General features: G+C 36.3%; 1 protein-coding gene across 18 annotated transcripts in view; it reads right to left on the bottom strand.

The window, feature by feature from the left end:
- Positions 1 to 21,605, bottom strand: part of LOC110529565 (proteoglycan 4) — an 84,715-nt gene that overhangs the window by 22,205 nt on the left and 40,905 nt on the right. For 14 of the 18 annotated variants that reach the window (XM_036984996.1, XM_036984983.1, XM_036984987.1 and 11 more), the window contains 23 exons: positions 21,427 to 21,471; positions 21,263 to 21,304; positions 20,983 to 21,039; positions 11,970 to 12,017; positions 10,633 to 10,950; positions 10,283 to 10,330; positions 10,159 to 10,197; positions 9,908 to 9,943; positions 9,782 to 9,829; positions 9,644 to 9,691; positions 9,376 to 9,411; positions 9,242 to 9,289; positions 9,109 to 9,156; positions 3,527 to 3,574; positions 3,389 to 3,427; positions 3,245 to 3,313; positions 2,851 to 2,994; positions 2,701 to 2,736; positions 2,527 to 2,553; positions 2,361 to 2,408; positions 2,223 to 2,261; positions 2,077 to 2,145; positions 1,881 to 1,928 (listed from right to left, as the gene is read on the bottom strand). In XM_036984996.1, the coding sequence (XP_036840891.1) occupies positions 1,881 to 1,928; positions 2,077 to 2,145; positions 2,223 to 2,261; positions 2,361 to 2,408; positions 2,527 to 2,553; positions 2,701 to 2,736; positions 2,851 to 2,994; positions 3,245 to 3,313; positions 3,389 to 3,427; positions 3,527 to 3,574; positions 9,109 to 9,156; positions 9,242 to 9,289; positions 9,376 to 9,411; positions 9,644 to 9,691; positions 9,782 to 9,829; positions 9,908 to 9,943; positions 10,159 to 10,197; positions 10,283 to 10,330; positions 10,633 to 10,950; positions 11,970 to 12,017; positions 20,983 to 21,039; positions 21,263 to 21,304; positions 21,427 to 21,471 (1,428 nt within the window). The remainder of the gene's footprint in view (positions 1 to 1,880; positions 1,929 to 2,076; positions 2,146 to 2,222; positions 2,262 to 2,360; positions 2,409 to 2,526; positions 2,554 to 2,700; positions 2,737 to 2,850; positions 2,995 to 3,244; positions 3,314 to 3,388; positions 3,428 to 3,526; positions 3,575 to 9,108; positions 9,157 to 9,241; positions 9,290 to 9,375; positions 9,412 to 9,643; positions 9,692 to 9,781; positions 9,830 to 9,907; positions 9,944 to 10,158; positions 10,198 to 10,282; positions 10,331 to 10,632; positions 10,951 to 11,969; positions 12,018 to 20,982; positions 21,040 to 21,262; positions 21,305 to 21,426; positions 21,472 to 21,605) is intronic. The other 4 variants (XM_036984982.1, XM_036984984.1, XM_036984990.1 and 1 more) reach the window with 2 other exon arrangements.

The following is a 21,605-nucleotide window of genomic DNA, read 5'->3' as shown; positions in this document are numbered from 1 at the left end:
CTTTACACCAGTTGGAGGTCCTGAGCGCTCTGGAGCAGAGTTTCATCATGGATCACTCTGTACTTTTCTCTGTTCATCTTTCCCTCGATCAGGACTAGTTTCCCAGTCCCTGCCGCTGATCAACGTCCCCACAGCATGATGCTGCCACCACTGTACTTCACCGTAGGGATTGTGCCAGGTTTCCTCCAGATGTGGCGCTTGGCATTCAGGTCAAATAGTTCAATCTTGGTTTCATCAGACCAGAAAATCTTGTTTCTCATGGTCTGGGAGTCTTTAGGTGCCTTTTGGCAAACTACAAGCAACTGTCATGTGCCTTTTACTGAAGAGTGGCTTCAGTCTGGCCACTGTACCATACAGGTATGATTGGTGGAGTGCTGCCGAGATGCATGTCCTTCTGGAAGATTCTCCCATCGCCACTGTAACTCTAGAGCTCAATCAGAGTGACCATCGGGTTCTTGTTAACCTCCCTGACCAAGGCCCATCTCCCCAGATGTCTCAGTTTGGCCAGGCGACCAGCTCTAGGAAGAGTCTTGGTGGTTCCATACTTCTTCCGTTTAAGAATGATGGAGGCCGCTGTGTTCTTGGGGACGTTCAATGCTGCAGAAATGTTTTCGTACCCTTCCCCAGATCGGAGCCTCAACACAATCCTATCTCGGAGCTCTTCGACCTCATGGCTTGTTTTTTGCTCTGACATGCACTGTCAACTGTGGGACCTTATATAGACAGGTGTGTGCCTCTTCAAATCATGTCCAATCAATTTAATTTACCAAAGGTGGACTCCAATGAAGTTGTAGAAACATCGGAAGGCTGATCAATGGAAACATGATGCACCTGAGCTCAACTTCAAGTCTCATAGTAAAGGGTCTGAATACTTATGTAAATAAGGTATTTCTGTTTTTTAAATTTTTATAAATTTGCTTAAATTTCTAACAACCTGTTTTAGCTCTGCCATTATAGGGTTTTGTGTGTAGATTGCTGAGGATTTTTATTTATTTAATACATTTTTGAACAAGGCTGTAACATAAGAAAATGTGGAAAAAAGTAAAGGGTTCTGAATACTTTCCAAGGCAGTGTATAAAATAAACGGTGCCTAGGTGTAAGTTGCGCGTCATTACTTCACAGGAGAGCCATTTGAATGTAAACTTTAAAAAAAAAATCTAAATGTTTTTTTGGCAGAAATGCCTTCTGGATCATGTGGACTTTCATGTGCCTTTATAACAAACTTGTATGCCATCTGTATATACAAATACAATTGTTAATTAAGAGCCTAGTTGGTTTAGCCATGAAAAAAGATAGGAACCTTCCTGTTAGGCATGTTTGGCTGAGATAATGGGTGGGCTGGACATGCCGAGAGATGAGTTCGGATCGGTCTGCCATGTAGCACGCTCCTGTCTATAACAGAAGCTGGTCAGTATGTGTAGGTAATCCTTTCTAACGCGGCTTTTTTCAAAAGATATCACAAAGTGGAATTGAAAAGGTGTTGCTCTCCACTTTCTGGAGGACCGAGTTTTGAAATCAGTGGAATGCCCGGTGGAATTGGAGTATGATGGCTAAGGATATGGAGAAATTTCTGCCGTTTGATTGCAAATATGGAAAAGGAGTTGAAAAGAGAACACAGAAGACTGTTGCATAAACACCTGTCTCCGGATTACATCTTCAAACTAAGGGCAACCATGGCATCCGTGACAGAGAGGGAGAAACGTCCATCCATGTATACAAACGGGTAAGATAGTCTAGCTAGCTACATTTTCAGATATTGCACGTTTCTCATTTTGTCAGAAAGTTCTTTTCATTTCAAGTTAAAGTATACTATTAGCCAGCTAACATTAGCTCGCTAGCTAATGTTAGGTGTAATATTATTACAACATGCAATAAAGTACCTTTCTTCATTGTGATAGGTTTTGTCTTTTCTTTGGAGACCACAGCTTCTGGAATGAAAACATCATGCTCAATATTTTCCAATAAAAGTCAAGCATGCAGTTAACTTATTAATAATGCACTACAAAACCACAAGCTTTTAACTACAACTAATAGTAAGCATCCACTCAAGTTAACATTTGTTAAAAACAGTATTACCTTTCTTGGAAGTGCTTGTGGTCGTCTTGGTAGTGCTTGTCTTGGCTTTTTCTTTGGAGATTGCAGGCTCTAAAACCATAATATATCCACCGTTAGAATATATGTTAATTCATCAAATTAAATAACTTGATCTAAGTTGTAGTTACCTTTCTTTGTAGGAGTTATTTTGCCCTTTTCCACAGGCTCTGAAACAATGAAAATGCAAAATATGCTCATCATTCAAAATACAGTATTCATACAACTCAATGTTGCATTGTGAATCCCATAGCAACTATATTCCTTACCTTTCTTGGCAGCTGTTGTTTTAGCTTTATCTTTGGAAACAACAACCTCTGAAACAAAGAACGCAGACCAAAAAATTACATTCACCCACTGAACAACTCTAAAAGGAAAACCTAAATAACATGTCTGGAAATAAATCCACTCAAATCACAGTCAAATTATTCACACCTTTTTTCTCTGCAGCTTTTGGTTTCTCTTTTGGTGATGGAAAACGTTTTGATTAATTTATTATTCAGTAAATTACATGCAAGATTTAAAAAATGAAAGACGATATACTTGTTTGTATAATATTTCTAATGGCCGGTTTCTGCCCTACACACCGTTACGACGGATACATTTTACCTGTCTCAGGTTCTTTGGATAGCTTCTCCTCCGTCACTGCAGGAGATAAAATGTTAGAACAGTTAAACAGCAGGTTTCCAATTGTCATTGTATCTAACTGAAAATAATCTATATTTAGTTTGATGAACTTTTGCATTGCTGTTTGGTTACCTTTTGGTGTATGGATGGGTCTTATAGCGACAACTCTAGCCATGGCTTTTACCATTGGCACCACTACATTTGTGTGGTTCCCTTTCCTCATAGTGGGGACTCTTGGAGTGGCTTTCTCTTTTAGGGGCTCAGGTTCTGAAACAACTGGTGCAAAAAAAAACATTTTTTATTACATTATGTACTCATAAAGCATACCAATAATAATCTCCTTGATTGAAAAAGTTAATTAAGACAAGTTGGGATTAAGAAGCGCTATACCATTCTTTACAAGCGACCATTCAGCTTTGGCTTTTGCAGCACGAAGTTCTGAGATAAACAAGACATGTGAGAAGCATTTCACTACAACTAATAGTAAGCATCTACTCAAGTTAACATCTGTGAAATACAATATTACCTTTCTTGGAAGTGCTTGTGGTTGTCTTGGTAGTGCTTGTCTTGACTTTTTCTTTGTAGATTGCAGGCTCTAAAACCATAATATATCCACAGTTAGAATATGTTAATTCATCAAATGAAATAACTTGATCTAAGTTGTTGTTACCTTTCTTCGTAGGAGTTAATTTGTCCTTTGCCACAGGCTCTGAAACAATGAGAATACAAAATATGCTCATCATTCAAAATACAGTATTCATACAACTCAATGTTGCATTGTGAATCCCATAGCAACTATATTTGTTACCTTTCTTGGCAGCTGTTGTTTTAGCTTTATCTTTGGAAACAACAACCTCTGAAACAAAGAACACAGACCAAACACGTAATTTCACACACTGAACAACTTTTAAAGGGAAATGTATACAGTTCCTTAGGAAAGCATTTAGACCCCTTCACTATTTACAATTTTTTTACGTTACAGCCGTTTTCTAAAATTGATGAAATTGTTTTTTTTCCTCATCAATCTACACACAATACCACATAATTACAAATCAAAAATTGTTTTTTTTTAAATTGTTGCCATTTTATGAAAAAAAATAAGTATTACATTTACATACAATAAGTATTCAGACCCTTTACTCAGTACTTTGTTGAAGCACCTTTGGCCGTGATTACAGCCTCAAGTCTTCTTGGGTATGACGGTACAAGCTTGGCACACCTGTAGTTGGGGAGTTACTCCCATTCTTCTCTGCAGATCCTCTCAAGCTCTGCCAGGTTGGATGGGGAGTGTCGCTGAACAGCTATTTTCAGTTCTCTCCAGAGATGTTTGATCGGGTTCATGTCCAGGCTCTGGCGGGGCCACTCAAGGACATTCAGAGACTTGTCCCAAAGCCACTCTTGTGTTGTCTTGGCTGTTTGCTTTGGGTCGTTGTCCTGTTGGAAGGTGAACCTTTACCACAGGTAGAGGTCCTGAGCTCTCTGGAGCAGGGTTTCAACAAGGATCTCTCTGTTCTTTGCTCCGTTCATTTTTCCCTTGATCCTGATTAGTCTCCCAGTCCCTGCCAATAAACAATGTCCCCACAGCATGATGCTGCCACCACCGTGCTTTATTTATTTTGTATTTTTTTATTTCACCTTTATTTAACCAGGTAGGCAAGTTGAGAACAAGTTCTCATTTACAATTGCGACCTGGCCAAGATAAAGCAAAGCAGTTCGACACATACAACGACACAGAGTTACACATGGAGTAAAACAAACATACAGTCAATAATACAGTATAAACAAGTCTATATACGATGTGAGCAAATGAGGGAGGTTAAGGCAAAAAAAAAAGGCCATGGTGGCAAAGTAAATACAATATAGCAAGTAAAACACTGGAATGGTAGATGTGCAGTGGAAGAATGTGCAAAGTAGAAATAAAAATAATGGGGTGAAAAGGACCAAAAATAATAAATAAGTAAAATAAATACAGTAGGGAAAGAGGTAGTTGTTTGGGCTAAATTATAGGTGGGCTATGTACAGGTGGAGTAATCTGTGAGCTGCTCTGACAGCTTAAAGCTGCCAAAGGTGCTTAAAGCTAGTGAGGGAGATAAGTGTTTCCAGTTTCAGAGATTTTTGTAGTTCGTTCCAGTCATTGGCAGCAGAGAACTGGAAGGAGAGGCGGCCAAAGAAATAATTGATTTTGGGGGTGACCAGAGAGATATACCTGCTGGAGCGCGTGCTACAGGTGGGTGATGCTATGGTGACCAGCGAGCTGAGATAAGGGGGGACTTTACCTAGCAGGGTCTTGTAGATGACATGGAGCCAGTGGGTTTGGCGATGAGTATGAAGCGAGGGCCAGCCAACGAGAGCGTACAGGTCGCAATGGTGGGTAGTATATGGGGCTTTGGTGACAAAACGGATTGCACTGTGATAGACTGCATCCAATTTGTTGAGTAGGGTACTGGAGGCTATTTTGTAAATGACATCGCCGAAGTCGAGGATTGGTAGGATAGTCAGCTTTACAAGGGTATGTTTGGCAGCATGAGTGAAGGATGCTTTGTTGCGAAATAGGAAGCCAATTTTAGATTTAACTTTGGATTGGAGATGTTTGATGTGGGTCTGGAATGAGAGTTTACAGTCTAACCAGACACCTAGGTATTTGTAATGGTCCACGTATTCTAAGTCAGAGCCGTCCAGAGTAGTGATGTTGGACAGGCGGGCAGGTGCAGGCAGCGATCGGTTGAAGAGCATGCATTTAGTTTTAGTTGTATTTAAGAGCAATTGGCGGCCACGGAAGGAGAGTTGTATGGCATTGAAGCTTGCCTGGAGGGTTGTTAACACAGTGTCCAAAGAAGGGCCAGAAGTATACAGAATGGTGTCGTCTGCGTAGAGGTGGATCAAAGACTCACCAGCAGCAAGAGCGACATCATTGATGTATACAGAGAAGAGAGTCGGTCCAAGAATTGAACCCTGTGGCACCCCCATAGAGACTGCCAGAGGTCCGGACAGCAGACCCTCCGATTTGACACACTGAACTCTATTAGAGAAGTAGTTGGTGAACCAGGCGAGGCAATCATTTCAGAAACCAAGGCTGTCGAGTCTGCCGATGAGGATGTGGTGATTGACAGAGTCGAAAGCCTTGGACACATCAATGAATACGGCTGCACAGTAATGTTTCTTATCGATGGCACCCATGACCAGCTCTGAAACCAGATTGCATAGCAGAGAAGGTATGGTGAGATTCGAAATGATCGGTAATCTGTTTGTTGACTTGGCTTTCGAAGACCTTAGAAAGGCAGGGTAGGATAGATATAGGTCTGTAGCAGTTTGGGTCAAGAGTGTCCCCCCCTCTGGGGGGGGAAGACCGCAGCTGCTTTCCAATCTTTGGGAATCTCAGATGACACGAAAGAGAGGTTGAACAGGCTAGTAATAGGGGTGGCAACAATTTTGGCAGATAATTTTAGAAAGAAAGGGTCCAGATTGTCTAGCCCGGCTGATTTGTAGGGGTCCAGATTTTGCAGCTCTTTCAGAACATCAGCTGACTGGATTTGGGAGAAGGAGAAATGGGGAAGGCTTGGGCGAGTTGCTGTGGGGTGTGCAGTGCTGTTGACCGGGGTAGGGGTAGCCAGGTGGAAAGCATGGCCAGCCGTAGAGAAATGCTTATTGAAATTCTCAATTATAGTGGATTTATCAGTGGTGACAGTGTTTCCTATCTTCAGTGCAGTGGGCAGCTGGGAGGAGGTGTTCTTATTCTCCATGGTCTTTACAGTGTCCCAGAACTTTTTTGAGTTAGTGTTGCAGGAAGCAAATTTCTGCTTGAAAAAGCTAGCCTTGGCTTTTCTAACCGCCTGTGTATAATGGTTTCTAGCTTCCCTGAACAGCTGCATATCACGGGGGCTGTTCGATGCTAATGCAGAACGCCATAGGATGTTTTTTGTGTTGGTTAAGGGCAGTCAGGTCTGGGGAGAACCAAGGGCTATATCTGTTCCTGATTCTAAATTTCTTGAATGGGGCATGCTTATTTAAGATGGTTAGGAAGGCATTTAAAAAAAAAAACAGGCATCCTCTACTGACAGGATGAGATCAATATCCTTCCAGGATACCCCGGCCAGGTCGATTAGAAAGGCCTGCTCGCTGAAGTGTTTCAGGGAGCGTTTGACAGTGATGAGTGGAGGTCGTTTGACCGCTGACCCATTACGGATGCAGGCAATGAGGCAGTGATCGCTGAGATCTTGGTTGAAGACAGCAGAGGTGTATTTAGAGGGCAAGTTGGTTAGGATGATATCTATGAGGGTGCGCGTGTTTAAGGCTTTGGGGAGATACCTGGTAGGTTCATTGATAATTTGTGTGAGATTGAGGGCATCAAGCTTAGATTGTAGGATGGCTGGGGTGTTAAGCATGTTCCAGTTTAGGTCGCCTAGCAGCACGAGCTCTGAAGATAGATGGGGGGCAATCAGTTCACATATGGGGTCCAGAGCACAGCTGGGGGCAGAGGGTGGTCTATAGCAGGCGACAACGGTGAGAGACTTGTTTGTAGAGAGGTGGATTTTTAAAAGTAGAAGTTCAAATTGTTTGGGTACAGACCTGGATAGTAGGACAGAACTCTGCAGGCTATCTTTGCAGTAGATTGCAACACCGCCCCCTTTGGCAGTTCTATCTTGTCTGAAAATGTTGTAGTTTGGGATGAAAATGTCAGAATTTTTGGTGGTCTTCCTAAGCCAGGATTCAGACACAGCTAGAACATCCGGGTTGGCAGAGTGTGCTAAAGCAGTGAATAGAACAAACTTAGGGAGGAGGCTTCTAATGTTAACATGCATGAAACCAAGGCTATTACAGTTACAGAAGTCATCAAAAGAGAGCGCCTGGGGAATAGGAGTGGAGCTAGGCACTGCAGGGCCTGGATTCACCTCTACATCGCCAGAGGAACAGAGGAGGAGTAGGATAAGGGAACGGCTAAAAGCAATAAGAATTGGTCATCTAGAACGTCTGGAACAGAGAGTAAAAGGAGGTTTCTGGGGGCGATAAAATAGCTTCAAGGTATAATGTACAGACAAAGGTATGGTAGGATGTGAATATAGTGGCGGTAAACATAGCTATTGAGTGATGATGAGAGAGATATTGTCTCTAGAAACATCATTGAAACCAGGAGATGTCATCGCATGTGTGGGTGGTGGAACTAATAGGGTTGGATAAGGTATAGTGAGCAGGACTAGAGGCTCTACAGTGAAATAAGCCAATAAACACTAACCAGAACAGCAATGGGTAAGGCATATTGACATTAAGGAGAGGCATGCTTAGTCGAGTGATCAAAAGGGTCCAGTGAGTAGTGTGGTTGGTTGGGGTCACCGCGATTCAGTCAGCTAGCCAGGCCATCGATAGCAAGCTAGCATAGGATGGAGGTCTGTTTTTAGCCACCTCGTGCGTTTCCGTCGGTAGGATTAGTGGGGTTCCACTAACAATATATATAGTTATAGAGGCCCAAGAAAAAATTAAATAAAATAAAAAAATATATATTCCGATAGGTCTATTCAGATAGCAGCCGATAAGACAGCTAACGATTAGCGGACCAAAGATGGGCGTTCAGGTAACGTTGCGACAGAGGAGCCAGCCGGATAACTCCCTCGGGCAGATAACGTCGGTAGTCCAGTTGTAAAGGCTTCACCGTTGGGAAGGTTGCCAGGTTTCCTCCAGACGTGACGCTTGGCATTCATCGTCGAAGAGTTCAATCTTGGTTTCATCAGACCAGAGAATCTTGTTTCTCATGGTCTGAGAGTCTTTAGGTGCCTTTTGGCATACTCCAAGCCGGCTGTCATGTGCCTTTTACTGAAGAGTCAGCTCTAGGAAGAGTCTTCAAACTTCTTCCATTTAAGAATGATGGAGGCCACTGGGTTCTTTGGGATGTTCAATGCTGCAGAAATGTTTTTGTACCCTTCCCCAGATTTGTGCCTCGACACAATCCTATCTCAGAGCTCTTTGACCTCATGGCTTAGTTTTTAATCGGACTTGTTTTGAAATCAGTAGAATGCCCGGTGGAATTGGTTAATGATAGCTAAGGATATGGATACAATTCTGCCGTTTGATTGCAAATATGCAAAGTGAGACAAAAAGAGAAAACACAGAAGGCTGTTGTATAAAACACCTGTCTCCAAATTACATCTTCAAACTAAGGGCAACCATGACTTACATCTTCAAACTAAGGGCAACCATGGCATCTGTGACAGAGAGGGAGAAATGTCCATCCATGTATATGGGCAAGATAGTCTAGCTAGCTACATTTTCAGATATTACACGTTTTTAATTTTGTCAATTAATAATTTTCATTTCAAGTTAAAGTATACTATTAGCTAGCTAACATTAGCTCGCTAGCTAACGTTAGGTGTGATATTATTACAACATGCAATAAAGTACCTTTCTTCATTGTGGTAGGTTTTGTCTTTTCTTTGGAGACAACAGCTTCTGGAATGACAACATCATGCTCGATATTTTTCAATAAAAGTCAAGCATGCAGTATGATATTAATAATGCACTACAAAATCTGTACCTTTCTTTACAACAGCTGGTTTGACCTTCTCTTTGGACACCACAGCGTCTAGAATAGAAGGCAAGAGATATAAACTATGTAACTGCATTCAAATACAGAAAGTAATGATACAGTTCAACTGTACAAATTGTTACCTTGCTTCTTAACTTTTTCTTTAGGGGGCACTGGCTCTGGAAAAAATACAATATTGACAAAATATCAGTAGAAAATCTTATTGATGTGTGTATGCTTTGGTGTAACACTTCTAAGCAGCTATATTACCTTTACCTTAGAAACTTCTAACACTGAAACCCTTACCGTTGAGTGCATTTACATTTCAAGTTAAAGTATACTATTAGCTAGCTAACATTAGCTCGCTAGCTAATGTTAGGTGTAATATTATTACAACATGCAATAAAGTACCTTTCTTCATTGTGGTAGGTTTTGTCTTTTCTTTGGAGACAACAGCTTCTGGAATGACAACATCATCAAATGCTCAATATTTTCCAATAAAAGTCAAGCATGCAGTATGATATTAATAATGCACTACAAAATCTGTACCTTTCTTTACAACAGCTGGTTTGACCTTCTCTTTGGACACCACAGCGTCTAGAATACAAGGCAAGCGATAATAACTGTATTCAAATACAGAAAGTAATGATACAGTTCAACTGTACAAATTGTTACCTTGCTTCTTAACTTTTTCTTTAGGGGGCACTGGCTCTGGAAAGAATACATTATTGACAAAATATCAGTAGAAAATCTTATTGATGTGTGTATGCTTTGGTGTAACACTTCTAAGCAGCTATATTACCTTTACCTTAGGTAACTTCTAACACTGAAACCCTTACTGTTGAGTGCATTTGCATAACAGTATATATTCAGTACATGTTTTCAGTAAGTGTGAAGGATGATTTGGTATGTAGAGAGTCTCTTACCCTTCTTTGGGGCAGCTGCCTTGGTCTTTTCCTTTGGAACTGAGGGTTAAGAATAATGTGTTCAGATCAAACAAGAACAAGTTATGTGAGTGTATCCCTTTGAATCAATACAATATGTTCATACCCTTCTTTATTGTGGCAGCCTTCTGCTTTTCTTTGGGAGCCTGTGGTTCTTCAATGACAAAAAAAAAACATCTGTTAAGAGTATCCTTTCAAGTACAGTATCAAGGGTCAATAAATCGAAATAGGACATCAGATATGAGCATTTTCATTTACATGGAGAGAACAGAAGATTACTGTTTTCCTCACAAAGTATTATGTCTATCTGTGTGGAAAAGCAATATACATACATTTTATTATATTTTATTTTATAATATACATTTGATTTGCAAGCACTCTGTCCCTTGTGAAAATTACCTTGTTGTTCAAATATTACCAACTAAGATAGAGCTTAAGTTCTGAGAGAATAACTACCTTGAGTCCATGAAGCTGGTTGAGTTGTCGGCGGTGCAAGTCCAGGTGCTGGTGCTGGTTCAGTTGGTTGAGGTGCTGGTTCAGCTGGTGCAGGTGCTGGTTCAGCTGGTTGAGTAGCTGGTGCATGTGTAGGTTCAGCTGGTTGAGTAGCTGGTGCAGGTGCTGGTTCAGCTGGTTGAGTAGCTGGTGCAGGTGCTGGTTCAGCTGGTTGAACTAGAGCTGCTGGTTGAGCTGGAGGAGCTTGATAAACTTGATACGCTGGAGGAGCTTGATAAAATGACTGAGTTGGATGAGCTGTTGGAATATGCAGTGGAGATGCTGAAAAAAGTTGTACATTCGTGTATAATGCAAATTTGGATAAAACATGTGAATCAAACATATTAGCCAATTAAAATGGCATCTGATGACAAGGAGAAAAAAGTAGCTGAGGTGTTGAGCCACAAGGAAAAAAACAAGGTGTGTTAAATAAGGTTAAACAGCAGGAAGACAGATCAATTAACTTCCCATTACAGTGTCTTTTCATTGCACGCTTGGTAAAGTTATAAAAGTAATTAATAAATAATAAATAATATAGGGCATATTGTTGATATTTATTTAGAAAATGTACAGTATATGTCTACTGTTTGTTTTAAGTTGTAATCACAAGACCTTTTCGGTGAGAAACACCAGGAAACTGCTGGGAAATGTAACTAGAGGAGCTACTGACACAATAGAACAATAAAGGGACATTGGGCAGAGCAACTTAAAGATGGAGATCTTTAGTATTTTCAAAATGGTTATCGTTAACAATACATCAATGTTTACCAAGAGATAATAATTAGAAACCTATACAAGGACATAAAGACATACAGATGTAGAATCTTAATTTGATCACCCTGTTGCAGGAGAACATTGTTGCAATGAAGGACATTTCAAACTTGTAGTTTATTGTGTTTTGGTTTAAAAAAAGGCTTCTGAAGTTTGCAATTTCCACTTTGAAATTTCAGAGTGGATTTTCCCTTATGTAAAGGCACCAACCCTTACAAAAATGTACATGAATTGTAATCTATATAATAATTCTAATTTCCTGTTACTGCAATATTATTTTCCTGCTATAGAACATTGGCTCAAATTAAGATCCTAAATCTGTACAGTAAATGGTGGGTGTGGAAAAGGCTGTGAAGTAGATAACCTAGTAACTAGGGATCTGAGGTTTTATTGGTCTAGTTATATGCTCAGGATGAACTCCTGGCCATAATTACAACACAGAGCTCTGCAGACATGTCAGACACATTTAAATAGTGTTAATGTTAGCAATTAATTACCTAATTGAAAATTATTAAAATAATACCAAATACCTGTCATAGTTGTAGGTGGGAATGGATTGTCTGTGAATATGTGATGCACTGGAAGATAAATTGATTATTTTCAGTCAAGTTTGAGAAGGACATACTATACTGGACATATACAGGATATATTATACTAGACATAAACAGGATATATTAACCTGGACATATTATACTGGACATATACAGGACATATTATACTGGACATATTATACTGGACATATACAGGACATATTATACTGGACATATACAGGATATATTATACTGGACATATTATACTGGACATATTATACTGGACATATACAGGATATATTATACTGGACATATACAGGACATATTATACTGGACATATACAGGACATATTATACTGGACATAAACAGGATATATTATACTGGACATATACAGGATATATTATACTAGACATAAACAGGACATATTATACTGGACATATTATACTGGACATATACAGGACATATTATACTGGACATATACAGGATATATTATACTGGACATATACAGGATATATTATACTGGACATAAACAGGATATATTATACTAGACATATACAGGACATATTATACTGGACATATACAGGACATATTATACTGGACATATACAGGACATATTATACTGGACATATACAGGATATATTATACTGGACATATTATACTGGACATATTATACTGGACATATACAGGATATATTATACTAGACATATACAGGACATATTATACTGGACATATACAGGACATATTATACTGGACATATACAGGACATATTATACTGGACATATACAGGATATATTATACTGGACATAAACAGGATATATTATACTAGACATATACAGGACATATTATACTGGACATATACAGGACATATTATACTGGACATATACAGGATATATTATACTGGACATATTATACTGGACATATACAGGATATATTATACTGGACATAAACAGGATATATTATACTAGACATATACAGGACATATTATACTGGACATATACAGGACATATTATACTGGACATATACAGGATATATTATACTGGACATATTATACTGGACATATACAGGATATATTATACTGGACATATACAGGACATATTATAGTAGACATATTATACTGGACATATACAGGATATATTATACTGGACATATACAGGACATATTATAGTAGACATATTATACTGGACATATACAGGATATATTATACTGGACATATACAGGACATATTATAGTAGACATATTATACTGGACATAAACAGGACATATTATACTGGACATATACAGGATATATTATACTGGACATATTATACTGGACATATACAGGACATATTATAGTAGACATATTATACTGGACATATACAGGATATATTATACTGGACATATACAGGACATATTATAGTAGACATATTATACTGGACATAAACAGGACATATTATACTGGACATATACAGGATATATTATACTGGACATATTATACTGGACATATACAGGACATATTATAGTAGACATATTATACTGGACATATACAGGATATATTATACTGGACATAAACAGGATATATTAACCTGGACATATTATACTGGACATATACAGGACATATTATACTGGACATATACAGGATATATTATACTGGACATATACAGGATATATTATACTGGACATAAACAGGATATATTATACTGGACATATACAGGATATATTATACTGGACATATACAGGACATATTATACTGGACATATACAGGACATATTATACTGGACATATACAGGACATATTATACTGGACATATACAGGATATATTATACTGGACATATACAGGACATATTATAGTAGACATATTATACTGGACATATACAGGACATATTATACTGGACATATACAGGATATATTATACTGGACATATACAGGACATATTATAGTAGACATATTATACTGGACATATACAGGATATATTATACTGGACATATACAGGACATATTATAGTAGACATATTATACTGGACATAAACAGGACATATTATACTGGACATATACAGGATATATTATACTGGACATATTATACTGGACATATACAGGACATATTATAGTAGACATATTATACTGGACATATACAGGACATATTATAGTAGACATATTATACTGGACATATACAGGATATATTATACTGGACATATACAGGATATATTATACTGGACATAAACAGGATATATTAACCTGGACATATTATACTGGACATATACAGGACATATTATAGTAGACATATATTACTGGACGTATTATACAGGACATATTATAGTAGACATATTATACTGGACATATACAGGACATATTATAGTAGACATATATTACTGGACGTATTATACAGGACATATTATAGTAGACATATTATACTGGACATATACAGGACATATTATACTGGACATATACAGGATATATTATACTGGACATATACTGGACATATACAGGACATATTATACTGGACATATACAGGACATATTATACTGGACATATACAGGATATATTATACTAGACATATACAGGACATATTATACTGGACATATACAGGACATATTATACTGGACATATACAGGATATATTATACTAGACATATACAGGACATATTATACTGGACATATACAGGACATATTATACTGGACACATACAGGACATATTATACTGGACATATTATAGTAGACATATTATACTGGACATATACAGGATATATTATACTAGACATATACAGGACATATTATACTGGACATATACAGGACATATTATACTAGACATATACAGGACATATTATACTGGACATATACAGGACATATTATACTGGACATATTATAGTAGACATATTATACTGGACATATACAGGATATATTAAACTGGACATATACAGGATATATTATACTAGACATAAACAGGATATATTAACCTGGACATATTATACTGGACATATACAGGACATATTATAGTAGACATATTATACTGGACATATACAGGACATATTATAGTAGACATATTATACTGGACATATACAGGACATATTATACTGGACATATACAGAACATATTATACTGGACATATACAGGATATATTATACTGGACATATACAGGATATATTATACTAGACATAAACAGGATATATTAACCTGGACATATTATACTGGACATATACAGGACATATTATACTGGACATATACAGGATATATTATACTGGACATATACAGGATATATTATACTAGACAAAAACAGGATATATTAACCTGGACATATTATACTGGACATATACAGGACATATTATAGTAGACATATTATACTGGACATATACAGGATATATTATACTGGACATATACAGGATATATTATACTGGACATATACAGGACATATAATACTGGACATATACAGGACATATAATACTGGACATATACAGGATATATTATACTGGACATATTATACTGGACATATACAGGACATATTATACTGGACATATACAGGACATATTATACTGGACATATACAGGACATATTATACTGGACATATACAGGATATATTATACTAGACATAAACAGGATATATTAACCTGGACATATTATACTGGACATATACAGGACATATTATACTGGACATATACAGGACATATTATACTGGACATATACAGGATATATTATACTGGACATATACAGGACATATTATACTGGACATAAACAGGATATATTATACTGGACATATACAGGACATATTATACTGGACATATACAGGATATATTATACTGGACATATACAGAACATATTATACTGGACATATACAGGACATATTATACTGGACATATACAGGATATATTATACTGGACATATACAGGATATATTATACTGGACATATACAGGATATATTATACTGGACATATACAGGACATATAATACTGGACATATACAGGATATATTATACTGGACATATTATACTGGACATATACAGGACATATTATACTGGACATATACAGGATATATTATACTAGACATAAACAGGATATATTAACCTGGACATATTATACTGGACATATTATACTGGACATATTATAGTAGACATATTATACTGGACATATACAGGACATATTATACTGGACATATACAGGACATATTATACTGGACATATACAGGACATATTATACTGGACATATACAGGATATATTATACTGGACATATACAGGATATATTATACTGGACATAAACAGGATATATTAACCTGGACATATTATACTGGACATATTATACTGGACATATTATAGTAGACATATTATACTGGACATATACAGGACATATTATACTGGACATATACAGGATATATTATACTGGACGTATTATACTGGACATATTATAGTAGACATATTATACTGGACATATACAGGATATATTATACTGGACATATACAGGATATATTATACTAGACATAAACAGGATATATTAACCTGGACATATTATACTGGACATATACAGGACATATTATAGTAGACATATATTACTGGACGTATTATACAGGACATATTATACTGGACATATACAGGACATATTATACTGGACATATTATACTGGACATGTACAGGACATATTATACTGGACATATACAGGACATATTATACTGGAAATATACAGGACATATTATACTGGACATATTATACTGGACATATACAGGACAAATTATAGTAGACATATTATACTGGACGTATTATACAGGACATATTATACTGGACATATACAGGACATATTATACTGGAAATATACAGGACATATTATACTGGACATATTATACTGGACATATTATACTGGACATATACAGGACAAATTATAGTAGACATATTATACTGGACGTATTATACAGGACATATACAGGACATATTATACTGGACATATTATACTGGACATATACTGGATATATTATACTGGACATATAGAGGACATATTATACTGGACATATTATACTGGACATGTACAGGACATATTATACTGGACATATACAGGACATATTATACTGGACATATTATACTGGACATATACAGGACATATAATACTGGACATATACAGGACATATTATACTGGACATATTATACTGGACATATACAGGACATATTATAGTAGACATATTATACTGGACGTATTATACTGGACATATACAGGACATATTATACTGGACATATACAGGACATATAATACTGGACATATTATACTGGACATATTATACTGGACATGTACAGGACATATTATACTGGACATATACAGGACATATTATACTGGACATATTATACTGGACATATTATACTGGACATATACAGGACATATTATACTGGACATATACAGGACATATTATACTGGACATATTATACTGGACATATACAGGACATATTATACTGGACATATTATACTGGACATATACAGGACATATTATAGTAGACATATACAGGACATATTATACTGGACATGTACAGGACATATTATACTGGACATATACAGGACATATTATAGTAGACATATACAGGACATATTATACTGGACATGTACAGGACATATTATACTGGACATATACAGGACATATTATACTGGTCATATTATACTGGACATATACAGGACATATTATAGTAGACATATTATACTGGACGTATCATACTGGACATATACAGGACATATTATACTGGACATATTATACTGGACATATACAGGACATATTATAGTAGACATATTATACTGGACGTATTATACTGGACATATACAGGACATATTATACTGGACATATACAGGACATATTATACTGGACATATTATACTGGACGTATTATACTGGACGTATTATACTGGACATATACAGGACATATTATAGTAGACATATACAGGACATTTTATACTGGACATATACAGGACATATTATACTGGACATATACAGGACATATTATACTGGACATGTACAGGACATATTATACTGGACATATACAGGACATATTATACTGGACGTATTATACTGGACGTATTATACTGGACATATACAGGACATATTATAGTAGACATATACAGGACATATTATACTGGACATATACAGGACATATTATACTGGACGTATTATACTGGACATATACAGGACATATTATACTGGACGTATTATACTGGACATATACAGGACATATTATACTGGACGTATTATACTGGACATATACAGGACATATTATACTGGACGTATTATACTGGACATATACAGGACATATTATACTGGACGTATTATACTGGACATATACAGGACATATTATACTGGACATATACTGGACGTATTATACTGGACATATACAGGACATATTATAGTAGACATATACAGGACATATTATACTGGACATATACAGGACATATTATACTGGACATATACTGGACATATTATACTGGACGTATTATACTGGACGTATTATACTGGACATATACAGGACATATTATAGTAGACATATACAGGACATATTATACTGGACATATACAGGACATATTATACTGGACATATACAGGACATATTATACTGGACATGTACAGGACATATTATACTGGACATATACAGGACATATTATACTGGACGTATTATACTGGACGTATTATACTGGACATATACAGGACATATTATAGTAGACATATACAGGACATATTATACTGGACATATACAGGACATATTATACTGGACGTATTATACTGGACATATACAGGACATATTATACTGGACATATTATACTGGACATATACAGGACATATTATACTGGACGTATTATACTGGACATATACAGGACATATTATACTGGACGTATTATACTGGACATATACAGGACATATTATACTGGACGTATTATACTGGACATATACAGGACATATTATACTGGACATATACTGGACGTATTATACTGGACATATACAGGACATATTATAGTAGACATATACAGGACATATTATACTGGACATATACAGGACATATTATACTGGACATATACAGGACATATTATACTGGACATATACAGGACATATTATACTGGACATATACAGGACATATTATACTGGACGTATTATACTGGACATATACAGGACATATTATACTGGACATATTATACTGGACATATACAGGACATATTATAGTAGACATATTATACTGGACGTATTATACTGGACATATACAGGACATATTATACTGGACATATTATACTGGACATATACAGGACATATTATAGTAGACATATTATACTGGACGTATTATACTGGACATATACAGGACATATTATACTGGACATATACAGGACATATTATACTGGACATATTATACTGGACGTATTATACTGGACGTATTATACTGGACATATACAGGACATATTATACTGGACATATACAGGACATATTATACTGGACATATACAGGACATATTATAGTAGACATATACAGGACATATTATACTGGACATATTATACTGGACATATACAGGACATATTATACTGGACATATACAGGACATATTATACTGGACATATACAGGACATATTATACTGGACATATTATACTGGACATATTATACTGGACATATACAGGACATACTATACTGGACATATACAGGACATATTATACTGGACATGTACAGGACATATTATACTGGACATATACAGGACATATTATACTGGACATATTATACTGGACATATACAGGACATATTATAGTAGACATATTATACTGGACGTATTATACTGGACATATTATACTGGACATATTATACTGGACATATACAGGACATATTATAGTAGACATATTATACAGGACATATTATACTGGACATGTACAGGACATATTATAGTAGACATATTATACAGGACATATTATACTGGACATGTACAGGACATATTATACTGGACATATACAGGACATATTATACTGGACATATTATACTGGACATATACAGGACATATTATAGTAGACATATTATACTGGACGTATTATACTGGACATAATATACTGGACATATACAGGACATATAATACTGGACATATACAGGACATATTACACTGGACATATACAGGACATATAATACTGGACATATACAGGACACATTATACTGGACACATTATACTGGACATATACAGGACATATTATACTGGACATATACAGGACATATTATACTGGAAATATACAGGATATATTATACTGGACATATACAGGACATATTATACTGGAAATATACAGGATATATTATACTGGACATATTATACTGGACATATTTTACAGGATATATTATACTGGATATACTATATAGGATATATTATACTGGACATATACAGGACATAATATACTGGAAATATACTGGACATATTATACTGGACATATTTTACAGGATATATTATACTGGATATACTATATAGGATATATTATACTGGACATATACAGGACATAATATACTTGAAATATACTGGACATATTATACTGGACATATTATACAGGATATATTATACCGGATATACTATATAGGATATATTATACTGGACATATACAGGACATAATATACTGGAAATATACTGGACATATACAGGACATATTATACGGAACATATACAGGATATTTACAGGACATATTACACTGGACATGTACAGAACATAAACAGGAGAAATTATACAGAACATATACAGGACATATTTTACTGGACAAATGCAGGATATTTAAAGGACATTTTATACTGGACATATACAGGATATATACTGGACATATACAGGATATATACAGGACATATTATACTGGATTATACAGGACATATACGGAACATACACACAACGTATTATAGTAGACATATACAGGACATATTAAGGAATGTATTAAGGATGGTATTATTACTGTAATAGAAGAGTGACATGCAGTATACATAACAACAATTACCACTGATATGAATATGTATGAAGCAAATAATAAAGTTATTATTATTATTACTATTGTTATACAGTATATTTAGGAGGTGCTTCAGAGCGTTAGTGCATACTTACGATACCAGCCAGGAGGTGATGATGGCCAGTAGACTGGTGTGGGTTGACAGGTGGGAACTACAACATACAACATCACACATTCATACAGAACATGCATGCTATGAAATGTCAATGTATTGAATAATCTGTTGCTTGAAATAGTGTTTCAATGTACATGATAGAAAGACAACATACTCAAAATGTGGTCTGATTCTTGTCTACTGGATGTTCCCTCGTATTGCCATGTGTCCTAAGATGAGACAGTGCTATCTGAACGGTACCATGAAGAAGACACATTTACCTGGTGCAGGTGCAGGTACCCCCGCATCTACATGTTGAGAATCTGATAATATGATAAAAAGAGGACAGAAATAAAGACGTGAGGTGTTGGACAAACATGACACAAGTCCTGGTACAGACTCTGACTCTTAAAAAAAAGCTTTAATTAATGCATGACTGAGTTACCTTTCTTTGCGGACTTCTCCTTCTCTTCCTTTTTAAGTCTGAGTTCTAAGGAGGGAAAGGGAATGGCACAGCGGGGTTACATCTGATAGGTGACTTTAAAGTATTTTTCCACCTCAGCCACTCTAAAGACCTTACTCTCCCTACTAGGAGAACTGAGGAGAAGAGGGTGATCTCCACAC

This window comes from Oncorhynchus mykiss, chromosome 8, assembly GCF_013265735.2.
Source record: "Oncorhynchus mykiss isolate Arlee chromosome 8, USDA_OmykA_1.1, whole genome shotgun sequence".
Taxonomy (NCBI): domain Eukaryota; kingdom Metazoa; phylum Chordata; class Actinopteri; order Salmoniformes; family Salmonidae; genus Oncorhynchus; species Oncorhynchus mykiss.
This window is presented reverse-complemented; position numbering and strand designations above follow the sequence as displayed.